This window comes from Phalacrocorax carbo, chromosome 3, assembly GCF_963921805.1.
Source record: "Phalacrocorax carbo chromosome 3, bPhaCar2.1, whole genome shotgun sequence".
Lineage (NCBI taxonomy): Eukaryota > Metazoa > Chordata > Aves > Suliformes > Phalacrocoracidae > Phalacrocorax > Phalacrocorax carbo.
Window position 1 is genome coordinate 31,719,369 of NC_087515.1, and position 24,026 is coordinate 31,743,394.

The following is a 24,026-nucleotide window of genomic DNA, read 5'->3' on the forward strand; positions in this document are numbered from 1 at the left end:
AAACAAGTCTATTTTTATGATTATTGCTACTATTGTAGCTTTAGGACAGTCCAGAAACACGGACCCAGTGTTAACATCATATCCTTAACAATCCTGGTTTTCCTTATTACTCCTAGTATCAGAAATTAGAATTGTAAAAAAGGCATTCTAGAAGTATAAATAATAAGTCGGACCAGAGATGCACGATAACGGTAGGTATCAACTGTGCCATCAGTATCTGAAAATCTGCCTGGACATCTATATTTTACAGATGAAAATATATATATGCAGGCATATAATATACTGAAGTGTTTTGAAGTCAAGCACTACACTTAGGTTATCCATAAAAATAAAAGCATTTCAACACAAACAGTCCATATTTGGCACACTTGCAAACAACTGAAAACCAATTCTTAAGTTAGTAATAACTTAGTATTTTAAAATGCTAGCTGAACTACCTTCTCACAAATAATTTACTACATAATAGCATACAGTCATAATATATATAAATCAATATATCAAATACCTAATAAATTCAATGCTAAAGGGAAATTAATATTTCACACAATATTTGCCTGCCTTAAATAAAAATAGGACTTTAAAGCATTTTAAAAACTGGACAAAAAAAACCTAGGAATGTTTTTAGTTTTTCCACAGCTTTGTACTGCATAAAATCAGTCAATCAGCCTCAAATATTTTCCTTTTTATAACCCAATAGCCTAATTTGCATAGATCTCTCATACAGCTAGGATTGTACAGCAGTATGAGAGAAAAGCATTTTTATAAAATTAGAAAATGACTGCATAACCACAAAGCTCATTTCTGCAGCAAATACAGATTTTTTTTGTTTGATAATATTTCAAGTCGAAGACATTCCTTTAACTGAAAATTATTAGCTAGAAGTATTATTATGCACTAGGTTAACCTAGTGCTGAAAAGTTTTAAGCAAAACTAGCTTTTGAAACTGCGTACATGGGAAATTTTTTTACTACAGCAAATTGAGGAGTAAACATTCAAGACAGATGAAAATCTAAGATGTCCACCACTGAATGTCCAATAAAAATAGGGTCAAATAGATACACGATCCAGCTAGGATTATCCAGCTGGACAAAATACTGAAGCATTTACAGTGATTTTAGGACATCTGCTAAGGAGGGATCAGACAAAATCCAAGCCAGCTCTACTCGCAAGATCCATGCAAGGGTTCCAACAAGGGGAAAAACCTACCAGCAGGCCTTTATTCTTATTAACAATCTCAAACTTCTTCCTTTGGCAGTCAGAACAACCAGCATGTGTTCTAGATCTAGAAATCACGTCTCCCTGAAGAGCTAACCTATAAATAAGTCACTTCATATCTACTGTACATGTTTATTTTCTTCAACCATACATTCATATATCCTGTGAACATTCACTCATCTGTATTTGGATCACCATCACATCAGTATCCACTGTTATGGCCTTGAATCTCATTGAAATGCCCATTCCCAAAACAACCCACAGACATCTCGATCTAGCAAGCAATCACACCTTTATACTCTGTTCCCCTGATAACAGGGACTCAGTCTCTACCACCAGATTAATACAGGGATGGAAGACCATTTCTGGGTAAAAAGCAAGTATCATGCATTCTCTTACCCATCACTCTGCCAAGCAGCACAACTCCTATGTTACGCAGCTTCTCCAAGTCACCATCACCTGAAAAAGCACTGGGCAGCTGACTTGCTGCATCTACATGCCATGCTGCTGGGCATTCCCCTTGTCCATTTAACATAGCAACTGGTCATCTCAGCTCTCAGACTTAAAACCAGAAGCTTTTCAGAGAGGGCAGTGTTATACATGTCTGTCCATTCAATGTCAACTACCCAGATGGGGTTAAGGACTGGTACAGACAAAAAGGCTGACTTCCTTGGGATCTTTTCCACCATTTTTCTGAGGCAGACTGCTAAACAAGCTACAATATTTAAAAAAAAAAAAAAGGGGGGGGGGGTGAAAATGTTGTTGTCATCCACTGCATACCTCCTGATGATATTAGTATCTGTTTTCAACTCTCTCAAATCTTTCCATGTTACAACCATTTTAAGCAGGGTTGCAAATGTGAGCTTTTTTGGTCATCAGGATACATAATGTTTTTCTGAAATAACTTGAAGCACATTTGTGAACGTCAACTTCTACAGCTTGGGTGAGATTTGTTATCTTAAAGGAAAAAAAGAACATATATACGGAGCAGAATTACCTTCCCTTAGACGCTCAACCACAAAAGTGAATCCAGTAGTTCGCGGATGTAGGACATACTCGTATTTTTTAAGTCCGTTCTTTTCAGCGAATTCATTACTGCGGGCTTTGGTATTGGCTGAAGGAGAAAATAAAAAGCACCGTTTTATATTAGTGTGCATGTAGACCGAGAATTAAATATAATTATTATATGACAGGAACAGTACAACAGCAGTTCACACGCTACGAATGTGCGACAGCTTTTCAGGTGGAGGCAGACTGCAAGTGTGCTTTCAGTTGGCTATAGTGCGGTATGAGGAAGTGCAATGTGGATTGCAAGAAAAGTCTCTTTACCCTCTTCTTACATTTTTAAAAATAATCAGCAAGCCTTTCATATTTATCAAATGCAATCTGAAATACAGTCTGTTAATAGTTCTCTGTCCACTTCGATAACCCGTTTTACAGTAAAAAGTGGCTCAATTCTTTTTTTAAACTCAAAAGGCACAGTGTATGGTAATGTAGGTTTGCTATTATGTACAGAAGTATCTTGAGGTCAATGCTTAACCACATTAAGCACATTTTCAGAAAGAAAACATTAAATGGAGGAAAACAGTTAATCTAATATATTAAAATGTTATTTTACATCTTCATGCTGAACTTGACACATTTTATTCATCAACCTGCACTGCACATACATACCCTATTTTAATTTTTTGACCAACTGCCTCAGTGTTGCAACACTCGCTTGCTACTGTACGCAGAGTACACGCAAGGCATCTGGAAAGCAGCATGGCTAAACCCCATGGCAAATATGTTTTGAAGCTCTGGCAAAAAGAAGTCTTATGAGAAAACTGAACAAAGGCTGTTCAGAGCCAGTTGCTAACAGAGCCCGCCAAGCAAGGAAGACACGGACACTGAACTGAAAACTTCTGAAGACAGGCAGAGAGAAAGCAATCTGTTCTCCAGTGACATGCAGGAGGCCCTTCCAAGCAGCCTCAGTTAGCAGCTGAACGGACTTTGCTGGCTGCCCTTACTCCTTCATTGTGGGTACTGCTGTGCCTCCCCTGGGGCCAAAAGGCAATGGATGCATGCAACATTCACTTGGCAACATGGCAAAAATCAATTTGATCAACTAACTTATTTAATAACTTGTACTTATATAGTTTTACAGGCGTTTTAAAAGACAAAATCCCAGCCACAGATCTATGGAACAAAATCACTGCCTAAGCAATGCATCTTCTTTTTCAAGCAGAAACACTCTCTTTTTTTAAGGGTCCACAGTTAACCTGAACAGAGATGGGAGATAATGAAAAACATATTGCTGCTTAATAATTTAACAGAATTGATACTTATAAGTAAGTCCTTTCCCTTACAATCATCATCATTTTTCCTGTAGAGGAACAATAGCACAAGTGGACAAACCAACGGTAGTGCGAGGTGTCCTTTTTGCAGTAATGCAATTTTCCTGCACCTTTCTTTTTTTCCTAAACTACATGAGCCCTTTGCTTATCAAAAAATGGGGATGTCCCTCCTAAGGGACCATCTACCTATTAATAAATACTATAGCGTAACAGTATACTGAGTATTTTTTGCCAGTGACATATTGTTTCCAGGTATGAGAGTACTGCTTTTCATACATGCAACACTAAAGATTTAGAACACAGATTTCCTGACCATGTGATTTGGAGGAAAGGAAAACTGCAGCACGGTAGCCAAGCAAGTGATTCAGCAGAGAATTCAAAGATCTAATTCTTGCCAAATTGCCAAAACGTACAAATACTTGAAAATATTACATCTTCAAAAAGCCTTGCTAAAATCACAGAATGTGTGAGATACTAAAATGACGCTTGGCTATGTAACTTAAATTTATCTTTTCTCGGACACATGCATTATGTCTTTAACCACATGATCAGAGTACCTGGTTTTGTCTGCTCGACTATACTCCATGCAATGTTGAAAACTGACTATTCCAAATCAGCGAAGGGAACTTGTCTTTAGGACCCCTACTTCTGCAACTGCAAAACTTGCAAAGTGAGTCATGGGCAACGCTTGGAATGGCAGAAAAGGCAAGAGTAATCTGGTAATTATTAAATGCTCCTCTGAAAAGCCAGGTTCTACCTCTTAGACATAATTGTATTGCACTATTAGCTCAACAACTTAACTTTTTGTTTTCTAAAAAATGACATTGATGACCAAGAGTGTTCCTATAAAAACTACACAAGACAAAGAGTTCCTTTCCAGACTCTGTGGCGATTCAAGTAAAATGCTTTAAATTAATTTATCACACAGTTTTAAGTAAATGTCTTGTTTCTTCTAAAGGACAGGGGAAAAGTCATCTTCATTTTCTGCATATCCAAGTTCGTGTTTCACATTGGAACATTTGCAATCTGCAAACCAAGTCAATGCTTTGAGACACAAGTACCATAAGTGTCTACATAAAGTTAAGCAGTCTAAAAAATAAGAAATCTAAGCCTTAAGCATCTCAAACTGCATATAGTTAACGAGCACTCAGAAAAAACCCTCCATATGTCTGCTCACTAGCACTTTGTTTCAGAGGGAGCTGGAAAACGAATTCCTTAATGTTTGCCAAACGCTCCAACTTGCACCACAGGAAAGCCAAAGAGTAAATGGGCAGTTTTGTTTTCTGAGCAAGACCTAATTGATGCTGCAAAAAAGGTTTGGGACCTCCACTGCCCATTGCCTTGAAGTAATCATCTTCAAACCTCCTCTTAGTGTACTTCCCTGCACTTGGAAAGAACTCACTGTAAACATCTGCAAAACATCTTCCAAATTTCCCTTTACTACAATGCCTTTCTAAAAACGTGTGAACAGCTGGATATTGGTGCTCTGGCCAACACTATTCAGCTATTTCCTGATATTTGTATCCCTGTCTTGCCTCTAGACTCGAAGTTTTATATAACTGAGATTGTTCCTTTCCCCTTTTGCATGACCCTAGTGTAATGGGATTTTAGAACTAGAATAATGCTCCCAGCTAATACAGTGATCATTGTCATCTGGAAAAATCATCTCCCTCTTCCCTTCGTAACAACTATCAAGCCACAGGTCTTTGTACATTAAACAATATTCATTAGAGCAAGTCCGGAAGGTCAGATGGTTTTTGATGCTATCCTGAAAGCAAAGATAGGATATGCTTTCGCTCTATCGAAAAGTAAAAATAATGCCCTTCCTCCCCCTCCTGCTACTCTCAGTATTTGAAGACAACACTTTCTTACTCCTCCATTAGTTACAAACAAATGCACTGACTGCTATTTTATCCGATGTAAGCACCCTGGTGCCTACTGCTGCTTGGGATCCCTGTGCGAGACACCTGTGCCTAAACCCTCTCAGGGAAATTCAGAGCAAATCTGGTTCAGCACTGGATTCAACAAAAGGCAGAAAATGGGATGTTCCACACTACATGAAACCTAGAGGTTAGAAAACTGATCCAGGAAATTAGAAACCCGTTTTTATATCCTGTCCAACCTAAGGGAATTCGCACAACAAACTCTTCTTTAAAATACCTTAATCAATAGACCAGGTTACATTGTCAGCGCTGCAAAACTTAGGCAGATGCCTCATCATCCTGCAGTCCAGATTATAACATTCTTAGGTAAAAGAATAAAAAAAGTGAAAGATGCCTTTGTAAGCCTGATAGTGAAAACACTTCCTCAAAAAGAGGAAACATATGTTCTCTTTGCTTCCAACCAACTAACGCAAATTGCATAAAGTGGCTTTTGAAGCAGGGACTGGAAATGAACTCTGTTTAGGTCTCCCCAGCCTGAAAAGGTCACTCACATAATTTGGCTAAGGGCGATGTCCCCTCTTCTTCACTCTCTCTGAAAAAAATGAGTAAGCATTGCTTTGTAGAAACATAGTATTTTGTTTCTTACACTGTATTGAAGCCAAAGTAAATCTACCCACAGAGTTTTTGCTCATCATACCTGTTAGGTGTATTTTGCATTTTAACTCTTTGGTTTTATTTGTTCCTATGATAAAAAAGAATCAATAGAATAATCTATTTTTATGGAAAGCAGCCAGTTTATTATTTATTATTTATAACAGAGGGTGATGTGGGACCTTTCCTGATCCAGAACCACTTCATGCTCATTCTCCTCTGTTCTTGCACTGACGTGCCTTTCCTCCCATCTCCTTCAGCTAATACATGCTGCCTCTCAGAGGGTATGTTCTTTGGGTGGTGACAAGTACAAGAAGTCCAGTTTATTTGAGTCTTTAGAGACTACAGCAGAGCAATTGTCAGACTAGACAAAAGAACAAGAATTTCAAGGTTCTGGCCATAACATCTTATATTTTTTTGGCTCCTGTGTTGCCTTTGGTACATCAGTTGATTAAATTTTTTTCTCATTTATCTCAAAATTATGTGGGCAAATCCCATTTATCACATCTTTAAATTATTGGAAAAGCTCAGAAAGTCAGCACTTTCTAGAAGCACCATGCCTCAGAATTTCATTTAAAGTAACTGGTGGAAGAAATTATGCTAACACATTTTCTTCATTTTTGAGTTACAGATTTTTAAGAAGTTAAATTGTTTTTGCCTCTGAAAACCAGAGCATACAATGAAAAAATTAATTTTTTAAAAAAGTCAAATTATATTTTTAATTTGTGAGCTAGTTTTGAATTAAAACAAAAATCTCTAGCATTTGGCTTTAATGAAAGCCATAATGCAGTAACAAGCTGCGTTTGCCTGAGTCTGAGGAGTATTTGAAACTAAAACTCCAAGAGTTGTACCCAACGAAAAGCTACTTCTGTGCTCCCCATGAAATATCTATGCAGTATTGGCTCCTCTCAAACAAACTCACATGGTTTTACTGATTCAACATTGTTCAGGCTGACGTGTTTTGCTGGGCATCACCCAAAAGAACTATAAACTTCCCTCATCATCCTACTGGAAAGCTGATTCTGTCAACTTCAATACAACTATTTCTGATCAACTCTCAACTATGGGGTTTTTTTGCTAGTAAAAGTGCACTGAAATTTGAATATTAAGTACTACCTTTTCCTTTAATCTGAATTGTGATAAAAGCATGCAAGTACTTCTATGACTTCAAGTGCTCTCACATGATATTGGTACGGGACAGTGAAAGAATAAACGAGTACTCCAGAAATTTCTCTTTTAAAAAAAACCCTCATTGAGCTCTCTATTAGAGGTTTGCATAGAAAGCATAAAAGCTACATTGGCTCACAGTCGATATTTTCCGAAGAAGTTAAGTAATTGTTCGTATTTGTTCTATTTTCTAACTATTACATGCTAAATCTACCTCTACCAGTACTTTCGAACAACATTTTTTGCATTGCCAAAGTACATCATATTTACTAGAAAAAGTGAAAAATCCAACCGCAGTTCATTGTTACCTTCTAGATAGAATATTGTGTGTGTTCCACATCACAACACTCCAGCCAAAATCTGGGCTCTAGCAAGCTTTCCTACTTGTTTTTTAGCTCTTCCTCAAGGAACAACAGTCTGTGCAATCACACTCTGTCCACCCGTTCCCCTTAACTTTTGAAGCTATTGCCACCTGCAAACAAAGTTTGACAGAGACAAGAGATTCAAAGATAATTAGGCCCCATAGGAGTTACAGAAAAAACAATGGCTGAGTAAAGGGGAGCCTCCAAGAGTAGAGATCTTAATAACGGGAAAAGCCAGGGCAGGCTCCATGGGTATTTAGTCTGCCAGGGCTTTCAGCACAGCATGCTGCGGTCCGTCAGTTAACGCAAGTATTGGCGAGGATGAGCCACAGAGCACATGATGCTTCTTGCTGAGACAACAGCAAGAGATTTGTGGAGGAAATGTCACACAGAAGGAAACACAAGGGAAAAAGACAAGTTGGAGTGAAAAAGAGACCGTGTACAGAGATGCAGACACAAACCCATAGGGAATGAGGCTTTAACAGGCACAGAGCAATACAGCAACTTTTTTTGTTGTTGTTTTTGATATTGCTTTCTGAAGAATTACTACAAAGAGTCTTGTAAGGAACACCAAGAAAAACAAAAGAACAAGCAAAACGGTGGGTTGTATGCCAACTTTCCAGAAGCACTAGACTTATGATTGCTTTGTTTTCTTCAGGGCTTCAGAAAGTCTGGGTACAAGGTTATTTGCCGAGGGCTTCCTTTTAAGCAATTACAATAAAGTACCTTTGATGCACTTAGCTTTAACCTTGAAGTACTCCAGAGTGAAAAGATGACCAACCTATCAGAAATAAGTATATAATTATTACCTCAGACCCTGTATATCCAGTCTGCAAATACATTGTTCAGGGTTCATTACATTACTATTTCTAAAATCTATTTACGTAGCATCTTCCACTGCAAAGTACTTCACCAACTTCAAGTCAGGCAGCGGCCCATGTACAAATACAATCATACTTCACATTTCTTTGAGATCTTTCATTCTCAAATACCTGAAAACATTATACAATTACTTATAAAGAGGAGTAAATCTATGATTGTCATGCAGCCACTGAGAGGATAAAAAAAATGATAGCAGCACAGAGCTGCATAGCAATTCTGCTTTTCAGTGAAGTACATGTAGAATGTTATTTTTCATTTTAAGCACCAGAAGAATTTTCTTTTCAGAAGTAATTAGCAATTTTGGAATTTGGTCAGAAAACAAGAGCCATTGTCTCTATTTTTGCAAAAAGATCCCTAGGATATTGAACAACCATTCAGAACAAAACTGCGGTTTATTTCTTATTCTAAAAGATGGAACATGAGGTTGCAATAGGTCCTCATATGTCAGCAACATAACAGTTTTCTGAAAATCATTTTTTCAAAATGTTACACAAAGTACATTATTATGTTCTATCATTCTTACACAGCATAAACTTATTGCTTGGTCAGGATTAGGTTGTCAAGGGGTTTTGCCCTGTTTCCTATAATATTTTAAAATATATAGGCTAATGTTTCCTGTGAAGACAATTAGATAGGGAGAACTATTTACTTTCACAGAAAAAAAGCCCCAGGGTTTTGCCTGTCTCCATACATCACATTATGCACAAATATAATATCGAAGTGGCATTCATTACTGATAGCAAGTTAGAGTGGTAAACACCTGACAGTTAATGTCTCAGAAGCCAGCATGGCTGCCCAGGAAAGCAGTGCCCTATCGTCTTCCCTGTTCCTCATTCCATCCTAACCACCGCACTGCTTCCTCCCTGGGCTGCTCAACAAACCAGGGGGAAACGATCACCACCCATCTGCAGTGGCTTAAACTGACTTCAGAAGAACAGTACAGTTAGTGCAGATATCCATCTGACACTGCAAAGCTAAAGAGTACTTGTGACACATGTATGAGGAAGGAAAACCAGAAAAGAAATACCCTAAAAAAAAAAGTGTTCAGAAACCCAATTAGAAAACACTTTAATATTAAGTGAAGAACCTTGCCTGCATGAATTTCTCAGTGGATGGTAGCAACAGCATATGCTAACATTTAGTCCAAGTAATTTTTATCAGTTACAACAGCAGAGAGAAAATCCTGTGTTTCCTTAAACAACTCCACATTCAGGTGGGGGCAGCCCCACCACTGTCTTTAGGACCTTGCAACATTAAGTGTTAACACACCTTGGCTGTCTCAATCCTCAGTAATTTTTCTTTTTTAAAGCTGCCGTACAAAACTTCCTCAGTTCTTTAAAATCTGCTGTCTCTGAGGAATACTGAGAGGGATTAGAAAGTGGACATAATTTATGGAATAAATTACAAACAATCCAATTCTTTCAATCATCTTGAGATGGCAACACCTGTTCAGAAAGAATGTGAGTGACCCAGTGAGGAGTCTCCTGACTCCATGAGTAAGATTAAGATTTCGTCTCATAATTCAGAGATAGGAGGGGAGAGTTGTTAATGAATTCAAAGAAAGACAAATATTTAAGTGAAATAATTCCCATCCTTCTCCCTAATTTTAGATACAAAATAACTAATTCAACAAGAGATATCATGTGAAGCAGTCCAAGAACCTACAATGAATTTATCCTCTTTTAGGAAGGCTGATCAAGTGATGGCAATTCCCTACAGTGTGACAGCACCTGAACACTATACAAATCCATTTTTAAGAATATCAGGAATACAGAAGAAAAAATAGCAGTATATGTTAGTTATTTTTATACTGTGTCTAGCACTTACTGATCTGGCATTGTAGTAAAATATGATTTAAGAATATCTGCAACAGGAAGTATTGTGAAAATCTTTTAAATAAGCTAAAATGTAGAAGTTTAATTGGAATTGATTTTCTATTTAAAGATGATGCTTATCAAATCATGCTGCAGGCATGAACCACCACAGAACATTCTTGCAATGTTTTCTTTTATGGGTAATTGAGTCATCTTCAACACTGGCAAGAAATCTAATAGAATCATTAGTTCTCTTCAGCCACTCTTCCATAGGTCTGAAATGATTTTGCACTGTTTGCCCCAGTAATACGGGAAATAGCAACATACAAGTGATTTTATCCAGGTCTTGAAACCCACTTTTGCTAATGCAATGTACACACAGTACTGACCAATATAATGCCATTTCAATCATCAGATGCTTTGAAATATAACAGTTACTTCAGGAAGACTGGCAAAGCCTCTCAGTGGAACTACATTTGCGCCTCTCAAATGAATCAGCACATATGATCATTAACTATAATTTCTACTGGCCATGAGAATCCAGACTTTCTCCTGCCTTGAACTTTAACTATTTCCATAAACAACAAAGAATTTCCACATTGAACATTCCACAAGAAGATTAAAATGCAGCCTACCTGTGAGATCAGTTCCTTCTGGAAAGATGAGGAGTTGTAGTGGTTCGCGAATGTCACAGAAATAATCCAGCATTTTTTCGAAGTGACTTTTGTCATTTTCCCACCTTCTCTGAATGAAAACAAAGGCAGCAACCTGCATCGCCCAGCCTAAAGTTTAAAAAAATACACCTTTAGTAACATTTCACTCTGATACTTCCAGTGTCTATTATTCCAAAATATTTTGTAAAATGTGTTAGACACAACATTTTATTTACTGCCTGCCCATCCTCACCTCTGATTAAGAGCACTTAGTTACCTTGTAAAAGGCATTTTGGATAGGAAGCAACAGAATGCATAATCTATATAAATAAATCTACATAAATTTGGACTGGCTACAGTTTTGCAAACTCAAGTTAGGGGAGTTAGAAAAGCTTTCCAGAAAGTAAGAATAGGGTCAATGCTGTCTTGAGGTGAAGTATTTAAAACCATGGCCCTCACTATAATACCCTTAATCACTGCAACGCTGATTTGCTCAAGGGAAGGCACTGTCCCTGCGAACAGGCATCTCAGCAATACACTGCACGATATAAGAAAGCTGCATTATATAGCAATAGTTGCTCTTAATAGTGCATGTTAACTATGCGCATTGTGCAGAAAATGTCTATTGCTTCGAGGGGTTTATTATATATACCGTCTTATAATCTTCATTAATAATAGAAGAAAATACAAGGTTGTTCTTTAGACTTGACAGGAAAATTTGATATATATCCATTTGTTTATATTAATACACGAGACAACTGTGAAGATTTACAGCTTGACATCAAAACAGACAATGTAATGCAGTTAAATAAATGAAATTGCTGCTGAGCCTGCAGCCTAGGGGTCACACGCCATTATCTTCAATAAACATTCTTGGCTTTTTTGGCGCAATTTAGTATTCAATACACGTTTTAATATTAGAAGTCCTGTCCACTAGTTCAGACAACAGGATGAAAAATCAGACCTCCAGTTCTGCCACATGCCTGTGATGCTCCTTTCTTAAACAGGGCTCAGAGGAGCAAGTCGTTGCTTGACCACCGTACTTGGCTAGCTTGTGTCTCATCAGAAAACCTGGAGATTAGATATTCCACATCAAAGAGAACACATCAGAGCTTCCCATCCTCCTCTTTACTCACCACCGTTCTCAAAACTCTGTTTTTCCTTTGCTGGTGACTTTCAGCACGTTATTCTTGCATTTTATTTCAGCTTCTCTTTACAGGGACTCCTTTCTATTCCATTCATGGCAATATCTTACAAGGAGCACATGCTAGAAAATCACTTATTAAAGTCACCAATTTCTAAATCAACTTCACAAGTCAGTCAGCCTGGATAATGTATTAACCAAGCTGCATAATCTCTTCTGTATTAGATAGGAATGTTAATTGTATTGTTAAAGATTTGTAACCTGTATCATGGGGTAGGCACTTTATTTTTAAATCAACTAAACAGACAGAGCATGCATAACTAACATGCCTTCTGTAATCTGGACGTAACAAGTCTCAGATACTCAGCTAATGAATGATAACCAGATAACTGAATACTGGAAGTGGTTATATGAATTAAGAAAAGAAATGCTGAGAATGCAGTCTCAGCAAATTTTTTCAAATTTGCATGCTGTGCTTGTTAAAAACCCTCTGGTAAACAAAACTAAACTTTGACCACGTTTTCTGTGTATCTATGCATATATCACATTCCTACATCAGCAGTGTCAAGAAGCATCAGCAGAGCTTTATTAATAGAGTCTATCCATGTTTAAACAAATTATTTGCAGGAAAAAAAAGGTCAATTTTAAAGTAACTGAAAAATAACTTACGTAATTTAACTGTGCTCTATTCTGGTATTTAATCATCTCCTACTGCTACAATACATGCCACTACAATGGTGCAAAAACGATATTTTAAATTGAACTAATTAGGGCTTCATTTTCACATTTGTCATTGTGTTATATAAAGAGGACATCTTTTCATACCACATGTTGCCAAATACCAAATGTTGCCAAAGCATTCGGTTGCTCTAGAAGATACATGGAAATGGTATGAAGCTGCATCAGGGGAAGTTCAGACTGGACATCAGGAAAATGTTCTTCACTGAGAGGATGGCTGGTCGCTGGAACAGGCTCCCCATGGAAGTGATCATGGCACCAAGCCTGTCAGAGTTGAAGGAGCATCTGGACAATGCTCTTAGTTATATGGTTTAGTTTTAGGTAGTCCTGCAAGGAGCAGGGAGTTGGACTCAATGATCCTTATGGGTCCCTTCCAACTTGAGAAATACTATGATTCTATGATACCGCATCTGAAAATAAATTCATAAAAATGGATACAGCAAAGGAAAAAAGCCCTCTAAGCAGAAACAGACATGCCTTGTACCATACCATTTACAACTCTGAGAATGTAGATGCTCCAAGGAATAGAGTGGAAAATACATAGATTAGGAAAGTTGTGCTGTGGTTTTGGTGTTTTCCAATTGTTCTTACGTCTCCACCCAGACCTTTTTGTATGTTTTATGTACCCTAGACACTATGCCTAAACTAGTTTATGCAAAACCTGTACTGTGCTAAACCATTTTATTGTGTGGTATCACACAACAGGCCTGAATTATTCAGTCCTTGTGTTCTCATCACAGCAGAGTCCGTAGGCGGAAAGAAGGGAAACGAGAAGCAAAATAAATGCTCACTTGGGAAGCCTGCTGATAGTTTCCCAGGTCAGCAGCTCCTTAGGAAGAGTGATTTTGGTCCATAATAGAGAGGGAGCATGGAAAAAACCTCACTGCCAGATCCTACCCTCTCCTCTATCTTTCTTCATGCAGCACAAGGCTTTAAATTATATAAACTCTTTCTAGTGATCATTCTTTAACAGCACTGTGAACATCAAATTACAAACACCCTTAGCTACTACGAAAGCTGCTGCTTGGATGACTCATATTTTACCTGACTAAACTGCCTTAAAGCACAGGATATAACGCAGTAGTTTCCCATTCCTGCCCTAAGTGGTGGTGTTATATACGGGCTATGAAAAATTAAACAGAGGCAGTAATGTAATGACAGTAGGGTGTTGGGGAGGAGGAAGAAAGAGAGGGAAGGGAGTTGGAAGGCATCCAGTGTTTCAAATAAACAACAGGTTTGATTTTCTAACTTTTCCAATACATAATGTCCAATGTTCTGGAAGAATACTTCTATCTTTAAGTGTGTATCTAAATAAATGGTCATGACTGCTCAAATAAAAACAAACTATCTAACAGTCAGATGACTAATAGTAAAGGACCCAGCTTTTCCTCCTGATTTAGCCTAGCATGGCACACTGCACCTAACTATTTTTCCATCTATAAAAGTGGAAGAATCTTCCACATTTGCTCAAGCTTTAAGGCCTCCAGTGAAAGGCAACAAAAACATGAATTACTGCCTTCAGCCAAAACCCTGGTTCGTGCACCGCTGGGGAGAATGCCTGCTGTTTACATGTCTTACCATCCCACCAGATTCAAGCGGGGAGGAAACCCAGCACAGGCTTGCAGACACATGCCTTTGAACAAAGCAAAAGCAGCTCTCGCTTTGATTTCCATTCTACAGTGTGTCTGCATTGTGCTGCTGGAAAAACAACATGTAACAAGTCTTTGGCACGATGTGGAATCCACAGAGAAACAAGAGGAATTCAGTAAAGCAATGGGCAAAATGAATGGTTTTGCTAATCAGCAAGATTTATGATTAAGCAGCAGAAGGAAGTAGCTTCTCCTGCGCAGCCTGCAGTGAGACAGCGTGTTCAGTTAATTATTGTGAAGTTTAGGTCAACATATTGTCCAAGAAAAGTAATTATATTTTGGTCTTTTGCACAATGTTTTTGGCCATCCTAAATCTCCCAGGCAACAGGAATTTTCCTAGCAAAGGCAGCATTTACTTGACTGGGGAAAAATGGTTGTCTTTTGATTCTCAGATTCTTGAGAAATCATCAGTTATAAAAACAGAGCAGCGGAACAAAGCTAAAGAGATCATGATAATGCAACTCCACTTCTTTGCTAAAACAGTCATCTTGTAATAGACCACATTGCTGATAACAAACATCGCCTGGAAAAGTATACAAAAAGCATCACACTACACATCTCTTGTTCAAAATCGCAAAACAGCAGCGCGAAAACCTACACGGTAGAGTAGCTAGCCACACTGACCTTTAAATCAACTTTTCAGAGCTGAAAAAAAGATTTTAAAAGGCAGCTCCAAATCTTAAGTAAAACATACACACTAATGGTATGTGTTCCACACTTCAATAAGGCTTTATCAGGATGTAATTCTACACAGAAAAAAAATTACACTTACACAAAAAGGAAAGCCTTCTGTTGAACAAGAGAAACATGCTGTATGTAAGAATTTCCTTACTGCCTTAAGGATAAAGCAAATTGCAGCTTATGCAGGTTGAGAATTTGCAGCATTGTATTAAAAACGCTAGTTGCAAGTGCAAAGCTTTTTAAATTCTAAGACCCTGGACTTCTGTTTGCCCCACCCCAAAATCCTTTAAAAGAAAACAATACTTGAAGCTGAAATTTCTTAAGTGTGTTTTCATTGCAAAGGTAATTTGGGAGTAAGTAGATACTAGGGGTGGAGGTGGCAATAAAGAGAGAAAGAGATGAGTTGTGCAAAAAAAAAAGTCTGTGTTTGGTTTTGTATCACTATTTTATGTACATTTCCATAAGTAGCTCAGAAATTAGATACCCCTCAAAATGTCATGTCTCTGTAAGAGGATTATGTTTGATATTAAGAGCAAATATACACATATCAAGAAAATGTTATCTATGTATTTCTGTATCTATGATATAGATAGGTATACATGTATAAATTTATGTATTCTGCAATGTAACAGAATGGCTGATAATACTAGCCCCCCTGCCCCCACAAATAAATTCAATAAATTATGCAAAACTATAGAAACAAGTAGGAAAGTAGAAAGCCTAACTACAGGATTTTGTTATTATATTCATTCATCCTCCCTCTTTTCTTCCACTGCATTATTCACTCATTTTTCATACCATTATCTTGGTCAAAAATGAAAGCATTACTCAGTGCGCCTGTATTCAGCAGGGGTCTGGTCCTGATCAGGGCTTTTGAGGCAACAGTGGACCAGACATCTAGGCTTAATAAGGGAAATCACTCGGAAGCACATGATCCCACTGTAATACAAATAATTGGGTCCATTAACAGTTTGTTATGCCAAATGTTTTGCCACACAAAATATCCACAAGGCAACAACCATGCAATTCTGAATGTTCCTTATTTTAAAGACGGGTAGATATTAAAAAGATATTAGCACACAGAAAATCACACAGGAAGCCAGGCTTAAAGTTGCTATGTATATACAGTTAAGTCTTCATCAGTATAGACTGCGGAACAGATTTCTGCAAATTTAATTAGTCAGCCATTTTACTGGTTTTTATAGATAGTTTTATGTCTAATAACCCAAAGCAAACTAGAAATTAAAAGACTTTTTTAATTTAATGTAATGGTTTGAATGCACAAACCAGGAAGATAAATAAAGACATGCTTTCTGAAATAATCTTGTAATGCACAATCTCTGCTCCTGGGAAGTTTCTTTAAACTATGCTCATTTCCAGTAATGTAGTTAATAGGAGTATAATGAATTGAACAACTACCACCATATTTGGTGAATTCTTTGAGCAAATTACAAAACTAGCTAAGAGACAAAATTCACAAATACAGATTCACAGTAGCATTCCTAATTTTATAGTGAAACATCTGGTTCAATCTATTTATTCATTTGATTCAATCTATTTGTAAGGTGCCTAAATAGATGCCAGTATGCTTTCGCTATTGCCTTGCCCTATCAGACTCTGAATCTGACTTTAGCCTTAAAAAATACTTTAATCTAAAGATTAAAAAATTAATTAAAGATAAAAAGACTTTAATCTACATCTGTTTTTAAATTATTTTTGTGGTCACATTCAGTTTATGTTCAGACTATATATTTCATACATGTATATACCATAAAGTCTAGTTTTTACTTGGACCTAATATCATCTCTTCCAATGTATGTGAAGCCTAAACCTTTTTCTTCTTACTAAAATAACTTAAGTGAACAAAAATCAAGGTCAGAAACACAGAATTTTAAGGTAACTGAAAAGAAGAAAAATATTCTTGTTTTGCTGAGCTCAGTTTTACCTTTGATTTCCCCATAGTTCTCATGCATCTGTTTCAGTACCAAAATATTCTAAATTTTATATTTGTCACGTTCAAATATTAACACTTTCTGCATTTCCTTTGCCCTGCTTCATTCTCTTCTGAGAGAATACAGTATGTGCCAGCAGATACTTCTGCTTTAGCTTGTTGTTTATTTAAAATACAATTAGAGGCTTCTTCAAACAAAGTTTACAGTGTGAGATTTATTTGTCAGGGAAATAACAATGTTGTCAAAAAGCTAGCCAGAGAGTGGCCTGTGTCTTAGCTGTGGAAATTTACCTGTGAAACCTTCTAGAAAGGATATTCCATTGAAGAATTGGTACCTCTCAGACAATACACACACACACAAAAGTGTGACAGAACATAAGGAAAAAAAAAAAATCATTACAGCAATAGCAGGATAAAAATGCATATAAAGCTCTCTGTCAGAGGTATACCATGCTCTTGGAAAGTATTCTTTCAGTATTCAATCCCTTAATCATGGATACTTTTTCAACACTTCATATTCAAATATTCATTCTATTTCCTAAATTATGCCATTTTTATAGAATATGGACAATCGGATTATTAACTCTACCATTGTATCAATGCTACTTACATGAAATCTGTGCTAAAATGGTATAAATGCTGTTAAGGAACATTAAACCTATTCAATTACAATATCCATCTTAAAATAACACTTCAAATTTAATTTGATGTACTGTGTGAAATCAGAATAACACATCATTACTCAGAACTAAAGCGAACTAAAGCAAAGGCTTAAATCTCTAGGATGGCTGGAAAGCTGCTTTTTCTAATGAATTTTAGAAATACATCAATACAGTGAAACAGAGCATGAAAACTTAAGTATTAAAAAAGATGAGTCTTGCCCAATACATATCTGGAGAAAAGCCCCACATCATTCCAGAATCTCCAAAGACAGAAAGGAAACAACCTCTGGCTGTTAGATTGCCAGGAACAACAAAGAGGCCCCACAAAACAGTGCAAGTCTTTCCCATGGATAGGTCATCTCTACTGCAAGTCAGAAACAGTGAGATATTTTACAATTCAATACCTCTTCCGTAGGCCTGCATCCTCTTCAGATACTCCATCTCCTTATGGGAGGACCGCAAAAGTAACTCAGCCTGATGAGCTGATCCATACAGGTGCTGCATAACCCACTAATAACGGCAAAGGAGCGTAAGTTGGGAAAAACACACCATCCTAATTCTGCTGTTATTTGTTCTGTGAGCTTGGACAAAATAACCACTCTCTTCATCACTTGTACTTTATAAAATTGGGGAACAAGAAAGTTTAGCATCTGATCTCACTCTTTTGATGTGTGTTTTGGAAAGGCAAAAGGGGCAGAGAGAAACTGGATTCATTATATAGAAAGGATAAGGAACATTTTAATGGAAGACAGGCTAGTCTTTTTTTTTTCCTTGACAGAGTTGGGAGAATTTCTGTGGTATACTTCTGAAAATATTCCTTTTATGCTTTTCCCGGAAGACCCAAGGTGGGAAACAGGCACCTAAGTCTTTTGTTCCCCACAAAAAATGCACGTAGAGTTACAGGCAAATTAAGCTGAATTTTTGCTTCCAAGTATAATCCTTCCCTCACACTTAAAACTCCACCAAAAGAGTCTTGCATATCTGCCTTCACCATGAACAACTGGTAGAACAACAATAGTGCTTTCCATTAGAGAGCATACTTTCCAACTTCCACTTCAAAAATCACGTAGGATAACAAATCTAAGGTAATTAAGTCTGGCAGCTCATAACTGAAATGCTAGAAGACAAAATGTCACAGCTCCTCAAAACTCTCATTTCAGTCTATTTTAATGTAACAAAGATAGTTGACACATGGGCTATACTACAAAGTTCGGTAGACTACACTTAATTTTTTTAAACCAATAAGCTCTATCGATAAGAATTTGAATGCAAATCCAGCTGTAGCCTGAACAAAGACACTTTATGCTGAAGTATTTATATCCCTACCTACAGAAGTAGCTGTGGCAGCACAAACACTTCCATGCCAATATAAACGCATACAGATTCCCCACAGCATGCTCCTTTAACTATACTCCAATTGAGTTAAGTGCTAAAATTTTCTAGGCTTAGCGACACCAATATTTTCCTTCTGATCCATCATAGCTGTCTGTATGCACGCTCTTAGCCCACGGCAAAGGCAGGATAACTTGAGTTGTTTTGCCCTGCTTCACTGAAAACTAAGATGACTCAAATTACTTTGCATTTGCTTCAGGCGAAGCTCACACACATGGACAGCTACAATGGATCAACTGACATGCAGTAAGAGATTGGTGGGGCTAAGCCCAGTGCTGAAATAGAGCAGAAGTTCTTTGAGTTTTTTTCCTGGCACTTAACATAACGAGGGCCAAACCTAACTCAAACCTTTGAGAGCTACAACACATGAGTGACTGGTTGAGTGAAAAACAAGAACTAAAAACCCACATCTTGCAGTCTCTTCAAGAGCATTGTTAGTTACAGAATAACTTGAATACAGAGATGAAGATCTGGACAGTTACTCGGTTATCGCTGCTCCTAACTACTCCAGGTTTGCCAGCTTTGCTTATTCTCCTCTTTTTCCTTCATCACCTTGTCCTTTCCTTACCTGTTCCTGCCCCCATCTGCTCCAGCTATAATTCCCTGCTTTAGCAGTCTCAGTGAGCCTTTTCAAAAATGGTAAGTTACCTTCAAGATACATCCATCAATGGTGACTGCAGCACCTTCAGACTTCGTATTTGTACACAAATTACGGTGCTGTCTTTTGCATCTGCATTAAGCAAAACAGAGTTATTACCTCACACAGCAGCCATGCACTGACACTAACCTCTTTGGTTACCCTCCCTCATTTTTCTATCAGTTTATCTGAGACTGCTCAAGTTAAACCCAAATTTTAATTTATTTTTCATTTACGTGTCAAGGCACTTTTAACCACTAAAACCCAAATGTTAATGCAAGTCCACCCAACACAGGCGAACTGTCCTTCATTAAAATAAATCTCTACTTCCAGTGAAGTCTTACACAAGACTTTTACAAATTAAATTAAGAAAAAAATTAAAAGGACAAGACTAACTTCTAGTCATTATCTGGTCATCCAACACTACTGGGTATGTTCCTTGGTACCTACCTGAACAGTGTGCATTCCATAGCATATGCTGAACACAACTGCATTATAATCTGTGTCACCTCAGATGCTATTCCTGATTGAGAATAGGCAAGAATATAAATTGTAGATATCTATTACAAGTACTGTAGAGAAGTCATATCTTGCCAGACTACGCAGGAAACTGACAATGCCATTAGAAATTCTCCTTGAAAACTGACACTGCAGAATGTGTCAGTAGTTTCTGATGATGTCAGATGAGAAACTGCAGCAACAGCTAAGACCAGAGTAGTGCTCCCTCGAGACACCAACTTTGGCAAGTTGTACTGAAACACTGCAAGAATGTTTCTGAAATTGAGATTACTGAAATGTAATACCTCTTTTTGAAAACTTTACTGCACACAATTTATCAAGCCAAAGCTACAGTTCCAGGAAGGAAGGACCATCTGTTTTCCTTTGGGCTTCTTTTTTAAGGCTCACCTTTAATCAAAGTTTTTTTTTTATGCACTGGAATGCAAAGAATTAATAACTTAAGAACTAGATAAGTGACCCAATGCTTCTCCTTGAAAAACTGACTCCTCTGATTTTAATTATAATTAACTAGAAAATAACTGCCTACTTGCAATACAGACTCATTAAATTTGATACCTTTACACTTTTAACCTACAAAGGGGGCGACAAGGACTCTGGATCTATTTGCATTCCAAGCTTTGCCCTTCACCTACCATATATACCACTTGGATCAGTATAATCTCTCCTAGACCTATTTTTACACCCTGCCTGGGATAGTACATATAAAAACAAAGGTGCAATGCTTAATACTCGAACGGTTTTCAGCAACACGGAAATCAAAGGGTTGCATTTATAAACCTTATCTTACGCATAATTTTAAATTAAATGCTTGTTTAAAAAAATACTTTGAAAGATCAGAAAAAATTGCGCTGAAAGCAATACAATTTATTCATTCAAATACTTCTCAAAATCAAACCAAAATTACCATTAGGTAAAGATTTATTAGACGTTACAGTTAGCCAATATATCAATGCTTCTGTAATCCTATACTTTTGACTATGTACAACTAATTCATATAAATATATGAAAAGATGAAACTGAAAGACATGATGAAAGTAGCTGTTCTAATTTCCACAAATGTAACACCTTAAATTATCAACATCTAAGGTATCAATTATAGTTGCAGTGCACTGCAACTGTCCAGCTGATTTCCAAGTTATCTGCTCATAAAATAAACAAAACTTTTACATGAAACCACCAGACACAATTTAACAAAAAAAAAAATCTGACAAAAACCTATTAAAAGTATATCACATTACCACAGCAGGGCCATTAGAGGTGAGTCGGAGAAATTCTGCTCTTACTGGTGAGATTCAGGGTTGTCCACTTTGGACACCGCTTTCTGCTATATCACTGCTCCACCAAGCTTCATGCAGATTCATGATGAAATCTTCTACTGTAAACCTCAATTTCATCCAACAGTCTCTCTTTCCAACTGTCCCCTAATTACGTGGCTATACAGAATGCTTAAGTTTTGCAAGAATCCACCACCAAAAACACAGGCTGACTGAACACGGCGACATGTATTTCTAAGGCCTCTTTTTAGATACACTATGTTAGAACAGAAGCTGAACATCTATTTAGACTACCAAATTATGGCTTGAGTGAAGGACATAGTTTAGCTGGATTCCTCTCCTGTGACTAATAACACAACATTAACAGTCTACTAAAAAATAAGCTAAAATTCACAACATTGCAACCAAAGTACTCAAAGCTCATATAATGTGGAGGGTGCTTGGGGATCTGGCATATAAATAGTGGTTTATTTATTATAACACTATTGTGGTTATTATTATAACACTACAGATCCAGGCATCCACTCTACTGCCAGAAATTGTCATCCTGTAATGCAAATAACAGAAGTAAGCGTCTGCCTGTGCCACCTCTACCATCACAGCCCACGAAGTGTAGTACGAGCCCAGAATTTTGTTAGTGGCTTAAGCTATATCAGACTACGAACAAAAACAGCATCGTGGCGTGCTAACATTGACCTGCCACAGGTCCATCTGCTGGAGCCTACTCATCAAATCTATTAGATGTGCTCAGTCTATGGAGAGAACAGAATTCACAGCTTAATTCTGAGAACTGAGAATTTAAAAAAAAAAAAAAAAAAAAACAAAAAAACCACCACACCCAAACTACAAGAACAACCACCACCACCTCTAAATAACTCCTGACACCCTTTCAGGAACCAAATTCCAAATTTTGCCAAGCATAACATAGCATCCAAGCTCCTGGAGCTGACCTTCCAATTTTATTAAAGGCATTAACAAGCAAACATACAAATGTTTTGTTATAAAAAAAATACATGCTACTTTTGAAGATATAAACCTATGAATCTTGCAGAGTATACTCCTGATTCCATCTTCCATCGTTGCTTTAAAAAGTTGCATTTGCAGCTGATTCCAACATTTCAAAACATCTCTGCTCTATTATGAAGATAAAACATTTATCTAAAAACGCATTTTCTCATTTCCTGTAACATTAAAAGAAATGTCTTTTATCAAGTAAAATTGACCTTCATGTTTGACTGTTAGGGAAGAAGTATGTTACCTAGTTGCAGCTCTTACTTAAGAGAACTAAACACCCAGCAAGTGAATACAATACTGGTGCCACAGTATGAGAGTTCCTCCATATGGAATCCTGCCAAAATTATCTGTTCAGATAAATGGCCTGACAAAAGGGAACCATAAATAAGGTTACTCTTTTGACATCATAAAGTTGACGCATATCCTGCCCAAGCTAGTTTTGTATAAAACAGCAAATAAATCTAAGAGATAAATAAAATGCAGAGATGCTTTTATTTCAGATAAGTCTGCCTATTTATTCAGAAACCATTTGTGCAACAATTTTTGGCCCATCTGAAATTATTTCCCTGAGTACGTGCAACTCAGATCCGTTTCCAGCCTACATCACTATAAATACTGATTATTTCATATCCTGTACAGCATATTTTGCGTGACCAAGTTCAATTTAAAACTACAGTTATTAAAATGAACCATCAACTTTGCAATTGCCTACAGGGCTTTTTATTTCTTTTTTTTTTTTTTTTAATCTTCTCAATAGTATAAATTGGATAATGAAGAAAGAAGCCTGATGAGAGCATTTGCAATGTGGGGTGAAATAGCACCAAAAATGAAGTGTTGAAAGAAACACTGAGAAGAATCATAAAATCTTTTTCATAATTTTGAAAAGTGCTTTCAGTACGTAAAGCAGAAATATTTTTACCTATAAGCAACAGCAGCCCATGCAGTATCTTTAAAAAGAAAGGCTTAAGCATGTAATCCAGGTGTCCTCTGGCAAATTTATGGTTTAATTGCTCAATATGCCACATATTTTACACAAAGGTTTAAAAATACTGAAATAGCATTTAAACATAGGGCATGTAACAGGGTATGTACAGTGCTGTGCAAAATTTAAACACATTTTCCTTTAAAATTAAAGGGTTTAGTGACCTACCAAATCCCGGAATGCTTTTGAGACTGGATTTGAGACAGATTTTTTCAAGTCTGAGGTAGCTGTATCGCAGCAGGCAGTTCCACAAGAACATCCAGTCCATTCGTGTGCGATGGTTCATGATAATGACACTCCTTTCTCCAGGAACAAATCCATCACCAGTGACAACCACCTTGGCACCAAACACCATCTCCAGCAAGGCCTAGAAATAATATCTCAATATTATGGCTTTACACCCACAAGAAAAACATCAGC

General features: G+C 37.1%; 1 protein-coding gene across 10 annotated transcripts in view; it reads right to left on the reverse strand.

The window, feature by feature from the left end:
• The window catches only part of LCLAT1 (lysocardiolipin acyltransferase 1), a 121,323-nt gene that overhangs the window by 50,208 nt on the left and 47,089 nt on the right, over positions 1–24,026 (reverse strand). For 4 of the 10 annotated variants that reach the window (XM_064446412.1, XM_064446413.1, XM_064446414.1 and 1 more), the window contains 3 exons: positions 23,775–23,973; positions 10,946–11,092; positions 2,213–2,329 (listed from right to left, as the gene is read on the reverse strand). In XM_064446412.1, coding sequence (XP_064302482.1) covers positions 2,213–2,329; positions 10,946–11,092; positions 23,775–23,973 — 463 coding nt within the window. Of the gene's footprint in view, positions 1–2,212; positions 2,330–10,945; positions 11,093–11,927; positions 12,035–12,932; positions 15,948–15,973; positions 16,115–18,192; positions 18,299–23,774; positions 23,974–24,026 lie in introns of those variants that run through there. The other 6 variants (XM_064446416.1, XM_064446415.1, XM_064446417.1 and 3 more) reach the window with 6 other exon arrangements.